This window comes from Lepisma saccharinum, chromosome 14 (genome assembly GCF_977018435.1).
Source record: "Lepisma saccharinum chromosome 14, izLepSacc3.1, whole genome shotgun sequence".
NCBI lineage: Eukaryota > Metazoa > Arthropoda > Insecta > Zygentoma > Lepismatidae > Lepisma > Lepisma saccharinum.
Window position 1 is genome coordinate 55,368,473 of NC_139242.1, and position 17,492 is coordinate 55,385,964.

The 17,492-nt window shown below is 37.4% G+C and overlaps 1 protein-coding gene across 1 annotated transcript in view; it reads left to right on the forward strand.

Moving 5' to 3' along the window:
• LOC145998903 (protein obstructor-E-like) overlaps positions 1–13,148 on the forward strand; it is a 31,536-nt gene extending 18,388 nt beyond the window's left edge. The window contains exons 2-5 of the mRNA XM_083135648.1: positions 5,465–5,701; positions 6,566–6,760; positions 9,395–9,602; positions 12,696–13,148. Coding sequence (XP_082991774.1) covers positions 5,465–5,701; positions 6,566–6,760; positions 9,395–9,602; positions 12,696–12,717 — 662 coding nt within the window. The 3' untranslated portion in view covers positions 12,718–13,148. The remainder of the gene's footprint in view (positions 1–5,464; positions 5,702–6,565; positions 6,761–9,394; positions 9,603–12,695) is intronic.
• The last annotated feature ends 4,344 nt before the right edge of the window (positions 13,149–17,492 follow it).

The window sequence follows — 17,492 nt, forward strand, 5'->3', positions numbered from 1 at the left end:
CAAAATTCCGTCACTGCTGTGAAAGTGTGTTTGCTGACACGCTAAATATTGTGCTTCTGCTATGTATAATACCGTGCGTCCATTTCGATCTGCAGCCGAGAGATCGGGAGAAGCGTGGCGGGCGGCACTGACGGAGATGCCAACATTTGCGGCCTGAAATGCCCGCTTATTTTTATGGACATATGCAGACATTTATATAAATATTGCAAAACGAGCACTAACCTGTGTTATAAGAGTATGGTTTTAATTTTAGTAGCTTAGTGACTGTATGTGCCGATGATTTTGACACGGCCACCTCTTGTGAAACACGGCGTAGAGGTTTGTTTGGAGAACGTTCTAACGCTGCACCAATATCATAGAGTTTTGCTTCGGTTAGAATCCGTCGTTTTTGCTTAGGTGTTTTAAAATTTAACGATACAGTTTCTCGTAATTTAAGGACAAGATATCTAACCGTATCTCTGTGTGGAGTTGAAACGCATGGGAATTTCTGTACAAATTACCTACACACGTCTCTACACGAGTTTGTTTTCACGTAGGTACGTGTCATACATAAAAAATCTTTGTTCTAACGTGAATCTTGCGGCTGGCATTCCAATCGTCTCACTGACACGTCACACATACACACTACAATAACACAAACAAGTAACTGCAAGTAACCAAGAATAACACTCTTGCGCACAGTACGAAATTAACACGCTCTTGGTTTACATTGCTCTCCACTATATTTACAACTCTGTCTTCATCTAGTCGCGAAGGAACAAAAAACTCGAGCTCGGATATTTCGGATTGCGAGGAAGCTCACGAAAACCATTCACTTTTATCGTTTTCGTCTGCAGTGTAATCCTGATACAGTGTTGCACAGTCGAAACCTCCAAACGATTCCCATCGCCACAAAACTCTTTCAAGGATATAAACTTAAGCAGGACATTACTGATCAAAACCATGATTAAAATGCTTTTTTATCTGTGGCTCTTAACATCGTTTCTATAGCGTATTTATTTGTGTATATAAGAGCAGAACTTGGATGAATTACAGAAGAACTTTTGCGTGTTATAATACAGGTTAGTGCTCGTTTTGCAATATTTATATAAATGTCTGCATATGTCTATAAAAGTAAGCGGGCATTACAGGCCGCAAATGTCGGCTTCTCCGTCAGCGCCGCCCGCCACGCTTCTCCCGATCTCTCGGCTGCAGATCGAAATGGACGCACGGTATTTCTAGTTGTGTTTTAAGTTCACTTTATGCTGATAGGGACTGGGCCTACAGTCGATCGGGACCTCCGTGCCGTGAACCCTTTCGGTCCTCCTTCTTCACCGCCTAACAGTATTTACGTAGTCCCTGATGCGTACATATTAAACCAAGGTGTAAATTAAAGTTTTCTTGATGATATTTTGGTTTAATTGAATTTAAGAGATATATAAGAATATAGAATATACCGAGTTCTGAACCCGGAATCTCTTGATTACAAGGCAACAACGTTACCACTACACATTCAGGGAGATCCTGCTATGCATTTCGAGCATTTTTCTTAGAGGCCGAGACGAGAACGAGACGTGTGTTAACAAATCGAGCCAGAGAAGGAGACAGCATCCAAAAATAGGGACGAAACCGAGAACGAGAATAACCTCCTCGTCTCGTATAGTCTCGATACCATACTTAGTCATGTGAAAGATGATCAGACTGTCTCTGCTCAAACGGAGCAAAGGCTCACCCATCTCCTCATCAGTGGTTACCAGGGGAGACCCTGGTAATACGAGTAAAGGCCGGAGCGTGTTGAACACATTACCTCCGTTTTGTCCACCATAGAGAATGTGTGGAAGAATTGGGGTATAGGCCCCTCTTGGCATTGTTTTAAGTGTAAGCAAATCTATCTGTTGAGCCCTCGCCTTTTCTACACTAGAAATTCAGAATTTCTTAAAAATCAGAGCATATCACACTGGAAGAATTGGGGTATAGGCCCCTCTTGGCATTGTTTTAAGTGTAAGCAAATCTATCTGTTGAGCCCTCGCCTTTTCTACACTAGAAATTCAGAATTTCTTAAAAATCAGAGCATATCACACTGGAAGAATTGGGGTATAGGCCCCTCTTGGCATTGTTTTAAGTGTAAGCAAATCTGATTGAACAATCAAATAGCCTCGCCTTTTCTACACTTGTAAGTGGTGCTTATAGTATCATAAATACCACTACTAACCCAACATCCATATTCCAAACGTGCTTTGATATGGAAACGCACTTTCCTTATTCTTTCCGCATTCTGTAAAATTTCTTATGCAAATTTCGCGTTTTGAATATAAAGTGCATTTACATTGTATACATAGTTGTAAAGTTGAATTTGAATTGAACTGAACTACATAGAAATAGCCAAGGATTACAATGTAAAGAATAAGCCGGTATTGATCTTTTGACCAATTGTCATCTAGATTCAGAATATTGTTGTGGCTGTAGAACTCATTTAAGCAGAGAAAACTGTATTGTTTGCCAATACATCTTCATAATTTTCTTTTCTATATTTAATGTTACTTTTCCACATCTCTAGGCAAATCGCAACGATGAAGATCGGAGAATAGCTAAAGGATTGATTAAACACAATGACATGTGCACGCCAGAATTTGAGCCTGGCTTCTTAGCATGCAGTCAATACTAACCACTTTCCTATGGAGGCTGTCGTTATCTTCCTTATGGAGGTGTCAAAGACTTATAGCTTTAAGGTCCGTTACTAACAAGCCACACCCTAGTCTGGCGGGAAGCAATCGGTTGCACGGACCTTGACATAAAAATTATCAAGGCTGTAAAGAAAAAGGATTTGGCACCACTGCGAGGCACTTTTTTCGTGGAATTTAGCTGCAGAGTCACTGCTTCTGACTTTATAGTGATTTCACATGGATCGAAGTGAAAGTTCACACTGGAGCGTATTCTTCCAGAAGAACTGTACAGAAGGTGAAAACCCTGCTTATTAAAACAGTGACATGCGGAATGAAAAAAAAACCTGTAGTTCCTTAAGTGTCTGTTAAGAGATTCTGGACCTGACAAGTTCACACCTAAAGTTTTGTAAGGGAATTCGTTGTTATTCGACCCGTGCATATTGCTTCTTGGACAAAATGCTTGCTCGCCGAACACCCTCGCTTTTGTTTTGTGTTCCAAATGCAGTGAGAATTTTTACCGTATTATTTTTGCTTAAAACAAACTTACAATTACACAGTACTGTAAACGTAAAATACGAGTAAATAGTACTGGGTCATGGCCGTATTTAGAGGAGGGGGTTTCTAGGGTTCAACCCCCCCCCCCGAAACTTCTGACATGTTGGATAAATGGAAGTTCAGAAACCAAAATCTGTAACAAATTTTCAATTTTTTTCCGAAGCATCACAAAAATACATGGAGACAATGTTGAAACGATCGAGCTACAATTTTCATACATTTGGAATTCTGAAACTTGAGTGAAACAGGATTTATTCTCAGAATCGTAGCCCACCCGCGACCCCACCATTATCACTTCTGCTGTCATCTTTCCAGTGTTGCTCCTGCGTCACAAGGAATATAGACTGAAGATTCCCTTATGATTGTCCCAAAATTCCCTTTCCAGCTTTTAAATTCCCTGTCCGATAAAGTCGAAAATCCCCCTTGATAGGAGTTCAAACCTAGGATCTCCAGTTTTGTAGCGCATTACGTTCGCGAGTGAGGTTACAATCCATGCACCAGGCTAAGTTTTTAAAAAGAATAACTGGTTCCACACTTTTCAAAATTCCAAAAAATTAATTTTAAAGTCAAACAACAAAAGCTTTATGACTAAAATTTCCATCTAACTTTTAAAGCTTTTCTCTTGAAGGTATCTAAAGTTTAATGACGAAGAATAATAATTGTGCATTTCAGTACACACTGTATGAAACGTAAAAAAAAAAACGAAACTTGTGCTGGATATTCACTCATCTGCTGGATTGAGTAAGCCCCCTCAAGGATATAACAATAATATAATAATAATTATTATTAGTATTATTATTATTATGGAATAAAATTGTTTTATGATTATGAAATTTTAATTATTATTGTACTATTATTGTTATTATTTCCATTATTCAAATTTCTGGTGACGCCCATTAGAACAATTATGGATGAACCCCCCCCCGAAATTTTTTCCTGCCTACGGCCATGTACTGGGTGCTTTACAAACTACGACGCCAGGAGTCCCAAGTTCGAATCCTGGCCTAGGTATGAACGTTCTTTGTGAATGCTCTTCATCAGTTTCATCATATCATCACTCATCCTCATCTTCGCGATTAGCCAAAAGTGACCAAAATGCGAAGTAAAATAAAACCAAATCAATCAATCAAATTACCAACAGCATCACAACGACATAAAACAATACTTGTAAATACGTTAACCTACACAATATGGTGCGATAGTTGTTAATACGATGTTCAAAGTTATTTTACGTCGTTTTTCTGCCGCAATTTGGCTAATCGCGACGATGAGAAATTGTTGAACGGACGCTCACAAACAACACCATTCCCAGGCCGGGATTCGAACCAAAGACCCTTGGCGTCGTAGCACATTGTACTAACCACTCCGCCACGAAGGACAGTTACGTAGACATAACGTATACCATTTACATATGGATGACTCAGCTGATTGTAAATCTCCACGAAGATGAAATTTTAAATGGAATCATTGAATCAATAAAAACACCACGTAAGAAGAACTTCCAAACTCATAATGTCGTCTCAAGTGAATCCCAATGAAATAACTATTATCTTTGTGTTTTACAACAAAGGATTTGTTGTGCTACGTTATGTATTGTTTAGATAGGCACGTAGCAATTTAATGTCAAATAAAGCAAATTTAGAATATTTACTGTGCACCCCTCCCCCTACATAAAAAAATACAGGGGTGGCGCCCTGGTGCCCCTCGCACGAATACAACGCTGCAAGTTCATAAAAATTGTGCTCGGAAATTTCGAAAAATTACAAATCGATTAAGCACAGTATTTACTTCACTTTAAAAATTCTTGTAAGGTAATATTACAGGTATATTTTTATATACTTTTCTTATTTTTTTATATATTTTTTTAGTCAGCAACGTTCAAGCACTATTATAAATTTAGTGCATCAATTTGCAGATCTTGAAAGAGATGCTCGTTTGTGGAAACGTATTGCAGAGAAAATAAGATTCACATAAGAAGGAACATTGTTTGATTTGCATAGCCTATAGCATGCGTTCATCACAAATTGAATACTGTGGTAACACGGACAATTGTGAAGAACCCTAATGATTAATGTAATGTAATGTTAGCACGATCCACAGATTCAATGAATAGATATGCATTGATGAATTCGAGGAATGTAATGACTGAACTTTCTCTAAACACATTCGCAAATATTAATTTTGTTTTGTATTATATTTATTTCATTTGTATGGAAGCTGCGCGATGCTGTGAACAATTTGTTGACATTTTTTTTCTTCCTTTTCAGTGCAAGGAGGAGCTCTTCTAGCCGGCACTGGACTGGCAGCCCTTTCGGCATGTCCCGAGCAGTATGGATTGCAAGTGTACCCTGATCCACATAGCTGCGACCAGTTCTATAAGTGCGCCAATGGAACTCTGACCCACGAGACTTGCGAGAACGGCCTGCTCTTCGACGGCAAAGGCGCCGTCCACAACTTCTGCAACTACTACTGGGCTGTCGACTGCGGGGCACGCATAGCAGAAGGTGAGCAAGGTGGTAAAAGGATTTACTTTCAAGCAGATGAGATGACCTACCAAGAAATCCCGTTAGTTTCAAAGTGGATGACACCAAGTGATGTGTATGGAGAAATCTACAGGATTCTAAAGTCTATAATGCTTTGTTATAAATTAGCAAACACGTCTTAATGCAAGTTACATTTACAAAAAATTGGCGTTGTATACCGATGATATCTTCCACTCGTTACAATGTATCCCTGTCAATTAAGGACAAATTTACATCTGGTAGGGATGAATTTAATTTGATAACCAAGTCACACATGAAAAATCCAAAATAAATGCAATAAACCATTTAAGAATATGTTATCACATATGTATACAATACATGCAACTAATTTTCAACCGATATAAAATTTATAATATACTTACTGTGTAAATCTGAATGTTCCTTTTCTATGATGTACCCGTATATATCACTAAATGATTTCCGTTGTTCAATACACTAATTCAGAGTGAGTTCAAGTTTACAATTTTTCCTAGAAATAAAGAAATTTGTGTTAAAAATTTAGTAATTGAACATAGGTGAGGTAATTCAATGTACAATGATAACTAACAATATTTTCCGCCAGACCCCTCTCATGAAGCACACTTATTTAGCTTAATGTATTAAATTATAAGTGACAGTGAAATGGTGTGAAATTCGAGGCTCATAGGACTAATTTATTTCAAAATTCATTTTGATAATGTGGTTGAAGTGAGAATAATTTGATAAAACACAAAATCAATGAGTTATTATCACATAGCTTGCTCATTCAAGCTTCTTCATTAAGGCCTTGTAACTAACTGATAGATACTGATTGCAGATAGTAATCCTTTCTCTTTTTCATGACAGTTGTACCAATCAGTACGCCAGGATGCTTGTACCAGTTTGGAATCTACCCAGAGAGCCCATCTTGCAGCACCAACTACCTCAAGTGCGCGTACGGAGTTCCATATCAAGTACCATGTGAACCAGGACTTGCCTACGACGACAAGACTCACTCTTGCAACTGGCCCGATCTCTTGCTGGATCAGTGCAACCCAGAAGGTACCTAGCTGTTTTAAATATTCCAGTCATACGCGGTATAAGAAATAGAAATTTCAATAACAAAAGCAGATGTTTTAATGCTAACATTTTGAATGGCTTAGTTGATTCTCTGTGTAGAAACTCAGTCCTGACTCCTTGCTTGTTTGCAACGATACTTCACACTGAATATTTTTTTTGTACGCGTAGGATGAGCAGACTAACACAATTTTAAAATTAAATTGCAAGCCCTCAGCGCTCAACTGGTTTTCATAATGTTATTATACTTACATTACAAGAATTCAACAACACAACTCAACTTCCAAAATATTATTCCACTTTATAACATTTAATATAAACTCATTTTCGATTTTTAACACAAGACATTTTAAGTCAATCTTCTTACATATATCAAAAACGAATCGAAATCAACAACTTAAAACAAATATCGACATTGATACAGCGTTCTTGATCTCAATAGTTCCCTGTTAATTTTATAAACTTATACGCAATAGAAATAAAGTAAATATTAGTTATTTGTGAATGTAGAAGACAGTCACATGTTCTAAATTTCGTTCTTGATTACACTTGACATACCACCGTTCGGCATAACACAGACACGTTGATAGAACAGGAAGTAATCTATGAAGGCCCTGTTCGGTTGTGTGAACTTCACTTCAGCTATCACATGAGAGGCAGACCTGAATGCCTCCTCGAGAATTAAAACCATGAATGCCTCCCCGAGAACTAAAATCATGAATGTCTCCCCGAAAATTAAAACCGGCCGTGAACGTTCTTCCCGGACCATCCTGGCCATGCTGATGCAGATTGTATGTTTACTGCACACACTCTTACGTTGCGTGGGAAAATGAAGAAGAGCCAATTCTTCTATTACACAATGTTCTCTGCTCTTCATAAACATATTATGCAGCTGTAGCTCCGCTTGTTACGCTCCTTCCCCTCTTTGGCACAATCTGCAACCAACTTCTGGTTGCCCCTTTTCCATTCCGACAAATCATAATGGATTTCATGCTTTACTGTTTCCATACTCAATACGATTTTCTCTCCTTGGAAGTAATTGACATATTTCTTACATTCTCCAAGATCTGTGTTTCTTGGTTTGTTCTATATACAGTCACCGACAATAAAAATAGGACACCTAGATTCTGAAATACTCGCTTCCCTGCAAAGAGTTACCATAAGTGGAATTTAACAGCAATTTGCCATTTCTGCCGCCTTCTTAGAGTTAGGCAACACACATAACACCTTGCAGGGAACCGAGTATTTCAGAATCTAGGTGTCCCATTTTTATTGCCGGTGACTGTACATTAACAGGTTCTTTCCTTTTTAAATTCATAGTTCTTGTTGTAATTTCTACAATCTCTAAGTTCCTTGTTGGAATAACATGCTGCTGCTTAATGTACATATCTTTGATGACTTCATTGACTCTAAAAGCGCATAGGAATTTAGAATTTTTAAGGGGTAACCTTCTCTGAATATACTCAAGTGTCAACCCTGGGCTTCATTTTTGCTGGCTGACGAGATTCTGGCGCCTGGACCTGCTTGAGTTGTCCATATGTGTTTGTAATTGTCCCTTCATACATCTCATCCTGTCACCATTCATCCCCATCATGGCGATTAGCCAAAAGTGGCAGGCGAGCGACAAAAATAATCGAATTCAAACCAAATCGAACATAGGAGTTTACTGATTACATCTAAATGCAACTTATACACATATACATATCTGCTTGATCCGAAAGCAATGAAGAATTGGAACATCAAGTTAAGGTTTATGTAATAAATCATGATACGTTTAGTTTTAATAGGTTAATCTGCATTTGTGCACATTACAAAAGTTTATAGCTAACATTAGAATATACCTAGATATGGTTTGTTTTGTTAGCAGCTGGAATCAGCAACAAGGTATTTAATTGAAATTGGGGAACGTGATAGAATGTCTTTGGTAATAATTTCTACATGTGGATATTAATTTATTCGTTTTTATAATGTTTCTTTTTTGATCTAAGTAAAAACAACCGCAATGGACAATAAGAAAAAAATATCTGTACCAGTAGCGGCGATTGGGTGCCAAAACTGAGGGGGAGGGGCAAGGACAGTTTACTTTTTTGGTAGACAAGGCTTACCTTTGAGAGGCCATAGTGCGGGGACAAAGGAACAACAAATGGGGGACAACTGCTCCCCGCGCCCCCCTAATCGCCGGCACTGATCAGTACTACCACAAACTAGTTGAAAAATATATTATTATTTATTTTTAAAGCGTATGCTATATTTTGCGTCGCGTTTATATACCTGTGTTTAATCGGAGCGCCCATGATAAATTGCTAGAATGGATATGGGTACAAGAAATAGCCACAGTTATCCAGTATTTTAAACCCAGGCTCTTTAAGTTAGCAGCTCGCCATTAAAACATCATGAAAGTCCGTTCTTCGTCGAGGCCTCCCCGATGGCGCAGTGGTAGCGTCGCCGCCTTGTAATCAAGGGGTCCCAGGTTCGATACCCGGTGGAGGCACATAGTCAGTTCTTCATCGCTCCTTGATGCATCGTGAGAAATGATTTTGTATAATCTACAACTTCAAGAAAGTTAGCAAGAGTTAAGTGTTACAGGTATGGGAGATTAAATTACACTCTCCGTTCCAGCTGTGGTGGGATTCAAGTGCCCAGACCACCTTCCAGCCAACTCTCCAGCACGAAAGTTCTGGCCCTACCCTCGATTCCCAGTTCCAGGCGACTGCAGGAGACTCATCACCTGCGTCAACGGATTCCCCCGCCTCATCACCTGCGGAGAGGATAAGGTCTTCGATGAGAACACCCTCACCTGCGACCATCCAGAGAACGTGCCAAAGTGGTAAGTTACTTAATCCAAAGCTGGTGGTTAGCTGTAGAAACATTTGCAGGGGGTTGGAAACGATGGATGGGACTTGTCGGTCACGTTTTGACGAAATTGATAATGGTACACAACTATATTTCAAAATATCACAAATTATTATTATTATTTATTTGGAATTACCATCTTTACTAATTTTCCTATAACAAGTTACTGTTTGTCTCCGTTATTTTCTACACAAAAAATATTCCACTACTGATACCAATAAATTTTGCTACACTGATATTTCTAAATATACATATATAAATCAGTATAAGGTTAAGTTCACACATCAACGATTCGAAACACTGTGAAAGATGAATTTAACTTAAGTCTTTTGTAGAACGTCTCTTTCCTGTATATATCTATTACACCCAAATATAATACGATGTATGTCTTCCTGTATTGCCACATATTCACATACAATTGGAATTTTGTACAATTATAATTTTATGTAAATGACTATTTGTAGTTGTATGACCTGACCAGATGCGATTTAGCAATACGCAGGTAACAGAGACATGAAACAAAAATGATTAAGTTGATTGCATTTTTTTTAGAAACATGAAATTATAAACGGACTTGTATGTGGATACATATATTGGGTATATTTGTATTTCTGAGACAAACAAATAGGCAATTAAAGAATAAAAATGGGGATACATAAAATGAGGCACATGCTTATATCACCAGATTTGTTGAAATGCTTGTGTTGATTTTATATCAAAATAAACAGGTTGAAACTTGCATTGGATGAAAACCTCTTCATCTGCGGAAAGTAAATAAATACTAGTATGTTACGAAATTTGCACAAGTCATACGCACACAAGTGCACACAGAAACGGGTCATTGTGTACCAAAATTATGGAACAATATATCTCTATAACTTTACTCTGATTAATTGTACTCAGTGGCGTATTCAAGGAGCATTTGTAGGGGACATAGCATCTCCTTTTGCCCAGTATTCCTAAAAATACGCCAAAGGCAGGAAAAGATGGGGAAATGAGGGCTAACTACTAAAAAAACATATGTAACCCTCCCTATCGCAAATCTTAGACACGTCACTAATTGTATCTACTAAAAGGAAACTTTTGCAAGATTCTTGTAGGGAAAGCTAATGACAGAATGGTTACATGGATACTGATACAATATGACGCTCGTGAAAAGAAAGGGTTGAAACAAATTGGCAAATTATATTACACAATGAGGAATAATTTACATTCCAGAAACAAATAACATTCAGTTGTGAGAATATGAGTTACGTTACCACTTACCCGTGGAATGAATAAGAAGCGACAAATTATTAACCTTAGTAATTATTGCTTTGTATATATTCGATTTTTATCTCAAATCCTATTGCCCCTCAGAGAATTATATTCTTTTATCATACTCACACATTTCATGCTCTTAATGGTCATTATATCAAGTCATTGTTTGGTCCATCAAGACAACAGCGGATGTTGGTCAAAATTTCTAAATAAAATAATACAGTTCTTGTCAATTTACCGCTTCTCTTTCATTGTTACCATGGTTTCTTTTTATTGTTGCTTCTGCTTTTGGGAAATGTTCTAATTTTTTGTCGATCGTGCATTGTTACGATTACTGCCTATGGCTTTAATTCTTGAAGCTTTGTTGGCTTCGAATGATGATGAGGTTTTCTCGGGATATCAACCACGTGATTTCCGGATGGGCTTTCGAGCTTTCGGCAGCTAACGTCACTCTCATCTTCAGGGATTGAAGTCTTCAAGGACTTCAATCCCTGAAGATGAGAGTGACGTTAGCTTTCGAAAGCTCTGAAGCCAATCCGGAAATCACATGGTTGATCTCCCGAGAAAACCTCTTCATGCCTGCTTTGTTGTAACGTGAAAACTTTCCTGTTTCCTGTAGAGAATAACGTTACGTATGTGCACTGGCGTACGCAGGATTTTTTTTTTTTTTTTTGTCGGGAGAGGCTGGTATTGTAAAGGTGGAGTGCACATAGATGCTTTCCAGGAGGGTGGAATACATAATAAGATATTTCCTATATTTATATATTTCCACTCTGAAAAAATTGCAATCGTTGGGGGGGGGGGGTCATTTCAAGGAAGGTTTCTCTGGATATACGTATCCCGCTTAGCCTATACGTTTAATAAAAGAAAAATTCATAACTTTCTTACTTACCAATATTTTTTGTCCAAACTTTGTACAAACATGTAACAACTCAGAATTTTTTTTTTACAAATCAAGAAAACTAACGCACTTCCACATGTGAACCGTTAGTGGCACGGCAAATGTTAAACCGGTTGTCAGCCTCAAGCCACACGTTCTGAAGCATGTGAGGGGTAATGTTGCTTACTGCAACCGCAATTCTTTCACGCAAGTCTTGCAAATCTAACCGGTGTACAGTAAACCTTGTCCTTAACATACCCCCACAAAGAAATCATACACAGTGAAGTCTGGTGACCGTGGGGGCCGTTCAATAAAATTCGAACCTCTTCCAATCCATTTTACATTGAAATGCTCGTGCAGGAAGTCTCTAACGAGAAACGGTTTTGCGTAACTGTTTTTCCCATTTCTTTATTGAAATGTACGATGGGACTTCTTCTTTAGCACCCAAACCATAACGTGCACGAAATCGTCTCTGCACAAGTGTCACAGACTTCACTTCAGACAACTTTAAACCACAAAACACCTTTTCTTGTGGCGACCACATGATAATATCAGTTTTCAAGACATTCTGGCTACTGCGCATGCGCAACCACCACTGAATGTGTTGCTAAAAAAAACATTCTGAGTCATTCTTTAAAATGAAACAACAATCACATAATTCTGACAGTTTGTTTGTTAGTTATGAATTTTTCTTTTATTATACGTATAAGCGGGACACGCTGTATACATATATATGTGTGGGGGGTGCTTTGGGGGTTTTATAGGAAAACAAAATTTTCCGAAATGTAATGTCGTAGTTCGCTAGTTCACACATTTGAATTAAATGTAAATGTCTCATTTTGTTGAAATTGTCTCAATGTGATCTTCCTAATTTACTTAACTGGTTAATGACACAATAATAACAAACTATTCAACTTCTGTTTTCAGTGCTGGATTCTTCAAAGAATAAGACATTCTGAGAACGCCATCAATCGTGGAGAGGATTCGTGGAGGATGTGGGAATTTCAAAATTTCGGGAATAAAAGTGCACCTTGGGACAATGTGTGTGCGTGTTCAAAACAACTAAAATAAATTATATTGATCTGTAAAATAAATGGTGCTATAATTATGCAATAAGGAAAAATTTATATGTACATACGTATATATGGTGTCATTAAAAGGTCTGAGGGCTATCTGGTGTTTAAATATATTTCTCTTAACTTTTACTTGGTTCTGTCTACAACTTGTATGTATATTTCACCGGTTCCGCTCTTCACGATTTCAATTCAGGTAGAACTTCAAGGCACTATATCTTTCAACATAGCACACTTGCACACTTAAACGCCACGTAACCCTCAAATCTAAATGGAGGCACGGGGGACACAGAATAATAAATGAAAATTGCAAATTGATCTACCTTTTCATTCAAAACTTGATCCATAGATATCTAGTACAAGACCGGTAAATTTAAACTCCACATTAATTACTTAGAAAATGAACTGAATATAAGCTCTAGTTGGTTGAAAAAATAAGGTTGCCCGGTCTTATAGTAAATATCTGTGATTTTATTTAACGTAAAACTAAGATACGTATTTGGATTTTTGTGATTTAGCGTTGCTTTTCTACCACTTTTGACTAATCGCGATGATACGGATGAGTGATGATATGATGAAGCAACAGGGAACACCCATTCCTAGACCGGGATTCGAAGGCCTGAAGTGGTAGCGCCCTGCCTAACCCTCCGGCACGGAGGTCGGGGTAAAGCTAAAGATGCAGAGGATTCTGTACATGATACAGATCTGAGAAAACTTTCTTAACGAGCCAAAGGTTAATGTCATGTTTTGTTTGTTATTTAACGCCACTTGTTGCATAGCGAAAGAGCGGCGGTGGGTTAGTTCAGTCGACCTTCGTTGGGGTCCTAGTTTGAATCCTGGGCAAGACATGAATTTTGTATTTATCTGTCCTGAATGAGAAAATCGAGAATTAAGACAAATTGATATGAAAGATGAGAATGACGGGAAACTGCTGCTTAAAGTTTTTTTTTAAATAAAAGAGTCGAATGGGTGATAAATATTTCAGCAATGTCCCTGCACGTATTGGCTATTGGGTTAACCCATTCTCTAATAAGTGGGTACCTAGGAGCAACCCTGGACGTTAAAGTTATTCCGGGCGTGGTGTTGATCACATCACTTCCAAAAACGGCCGAGATTGTGAATGTGTGGAGCCCTACCTCCATACCTCCTCATGTGCCTTCACCAACCTGTTGCAACGTGTAAGGGTATCTTCACCTTTACCATTTTTATGTACACAGGTTAATTACAACAATAACAATTAAATGAAAAACAAACACAACTACATACATTGTAGTTCACATAGAAACAATGTAAGAACCTGGACACTGAGAAAAAATCATCCACTGAGAATGTAAGTTTTCTATGTTTAAATTTTCATTTTTTCAGGAGAGACCTTTAAAGTTTGACATTATTCATAAATATTTATTGCGCTGAAACTTTGTATCATTGTAAAGGCTGATGCTATTGTTACCTCTCTGAAAAGAAGTAGTTGTTTGGTTAGATATTTATGTTGTAGTTAATTACTGAAATTTCAGAAAGAACAATTGCGCACAACACTAACTTTGATTTGAGAGTGCCATTGTTCTATCTACCAGATAGAACACTGCATTTTAGAAATGAAATTAGGTAGTTGTTCTGTAATGGAGATGAAACAATTTCATTATAAATTTATCATTCGGTAGCAAAGTAAATTAAATATATTCAATCAATCAGCTACTTTGGTTCCACTATTATTCATTTTTTTTGTGTTTTAACAACAAAAGTAAGAACCAAAGTCCACTATTACTTATAAACAGCTCCCAGGAATCACTGAGGTTAGAATGTAAGTGGTTGATCTCACACCCAGATAGGGCTTGTGGTTGGTTGAGGGAAATTGTCTTAAGGTTTCATTGGCTGTTGGAGTTTGCATTCTCGTGGTTGCTTCCAAATTTTATAGATGAACAAAAACACTCTCAATACAATTCGTATATCAATATTGGTTGTATGTAGACATCAGACGAAAGCAGGGATGAAACAATTGCATCCTGAATATACCACAGCCAAAATTTTCCCGGTTTAATTACAATTTGGAGATACATTTACATTCTCAAAAGACGTTATATTAAGCAAAACGTAACCTACTTCAGTATATAATTGAAACTTATTCATAGAAATTCGCCACACATCCGTCGAAGTGCTGATGGTTATTCCGCAAGTTTCATCATAACGAAGGCGGTACAAGACAGTGAGTTGGCAGTTGATAAAACAGCGACAAACATCGATGTTGTGCTCTAACGGATTGGATCGCAGGACATGTGTATGTGACCTCTAGTCTGTTATCGTAGAAGTTAATATTATGAAGGTATTGTATTAACAGTGATTTTCCAGGAACATATACAATCCACTAGAAACAAGAGGAAGACTATTTTCAAAGAATAAAAGGTACATGAACAATATAGAAAATCTAAGAAACAAAGTGAAACAATCAAACATGCAACAGGAAGACTGAGTATTATTGTTTCCGAGGAAGATACAAACAGGCACGACACGTTTGTATTATCCGCAGTACCAAAGAGCAAGGTGTCTCCAAAGAAAACTTTTCTACACACCACGACGGTTGGACTGAAACAAGATCCCAAGAGTCAACTCCAATACTACAATATTAGAAGCAACATTTACAACAGTGTTATCCCAGGATGACAAATTTTACTCTGATAATATTGGAAAATCTTTAAAAAGAAGAAGAGAGAAACACGCAGATAATTTTGAGTCGGCAATAATATTAGGCATGTTGTGTGTGACAAAAAACTCCTTTGGACAATTAGAAGTGCGATCGCCTGCATCACCCACCTCGTGGATCCGCCCCTGATTGACAGAAACATATTTCCTAATTTCTTTCGCTTCTAGATTTCTTCAGGAGGTAAGTATTCTGTGTCCTTCTTTGCATTTCTATATACAGTAAAACCTAGTTAATCCGAACCCCGAATAGCCGGACTTCGCTTAATCCGGACAAAAAAAGGCAAAAGGAAAAAAAAAGCAGAATGCAAGGTTTTAAATATGGCTAGAAGTCAAAAAGAGAACTTCCCAAAGAAAAGGCAGTCAACCACTGATGAAAATTCTGTTTCCCGCAGACTTTATACTATACTGTATAGTGTATTTAGGCCTATGCCCTTTAAATACACCATAATAAACGTGTTTTTTGCTATAAACGGAGTTTTAATGCACTTTCTACTGTTCTTTTAGCTTATTTCAGTTAATCCGGACTTTCGTTAAACCGGTCAACTCATTCCCCCCATTAGCCCGGATTAACGAGGTTTTACTGTATTCTCATCTTTATTTTATAGTTCTATTATTTCCACGTTCTCGTCTATGTTTTGTCTCTTCCGGTACAATCATAGTAGCAATCTTTCCGGATTATACTTTGTCTGCTTCAGTTTAAAATTTAGTGTACTAATCGTCATCTTCCCTTGAAGAAAAGGTCCGTAGGTGTCTACGTGTAGAGAACCAACATGATATACCCTCAATAATGCTGGATTGATAGGGTACAGTCACCGACACTTCTGGGTTGCAGCCAGTGTCGAATCCAGACAGTTTCATCCGGGAGGGACATCAAACTTCATGGGGGTATTATTATAAGCATTAAATTATAAAACTAATAAAACAATACTACTATTTTAAATTGCCATTTACTTCTGATGTGTATTTAAAATAAATTAAGTATAGTTTGGTGTAATTGACATCATCAATGAAAACTTTCTGTATGTTCCTTGTTCCCCTCAATTGACACCTTCTCACAAGCTTGAAGCATCTATTTCTTAATTAAGCATTTATAAAATAACGGACGATAATTTAAATTCGTTCATTATTTTGACTTTTAATTATAAAAAGAACTGAATCAGTGCTTATTACTACGAAAAACAAAACAAAGTACGTTCTACGTTAAAGTGAATGAAAGAAAGCCAAAGTGAATATGGTTATAAAATTCTTAGCTATTGTCCGATTGCTCTGCCAGGTTATTTAAATTATATTTTCAAATTTTCGGGGGGGGGGATATTCCCATAAGGTTGTTACAACCCGGAAGTGTCCGTGATTGTACAATACATTTGTAACCCCACGCAACGTAAATAATTTCTCATGAATTATTAAACGTAGAAAGATAGAATCTGGAAAACCAACCAAATATTAACCTACTTAAACATAAAATTGGTTCTTAACCTGTGGTCCGCAATGCATTGGAGAAATGTTACGAGTTATTCTACTTGTAAAAGTTCGACGAAAATAGACTTGTCAATTTTTATTATCCTACATACATATCCTACATTCTTATGTTAAATATGTTCCACTGCTTACAAGAGCCAAAAACTCGCAATATTTTTCTCGTTTTATAAATATTAGAAATTGTTTGTTATACAAAACTTCACTGTTATAAAATCCACATTTCTAGATGGTTGAAGACTGTCAAGAAAAGTGCCTACTGAATTTCTGGACACACAAAAATGCTTTCTTCGATTATTGATGAAAGAAATAAAGGTACTGATCACAGGCTCCAGGTCTGTGGTATTGATGACTTTCGTAACGACATACTTATGTGAAAACCGATTTCTGCTGTCCATTATCGTAAAGAAATATGGAAGTCGTTTGGGAAAAAATTCGGCTATTAAACCCGGTATTACAGGACAATGCAGCACCGACC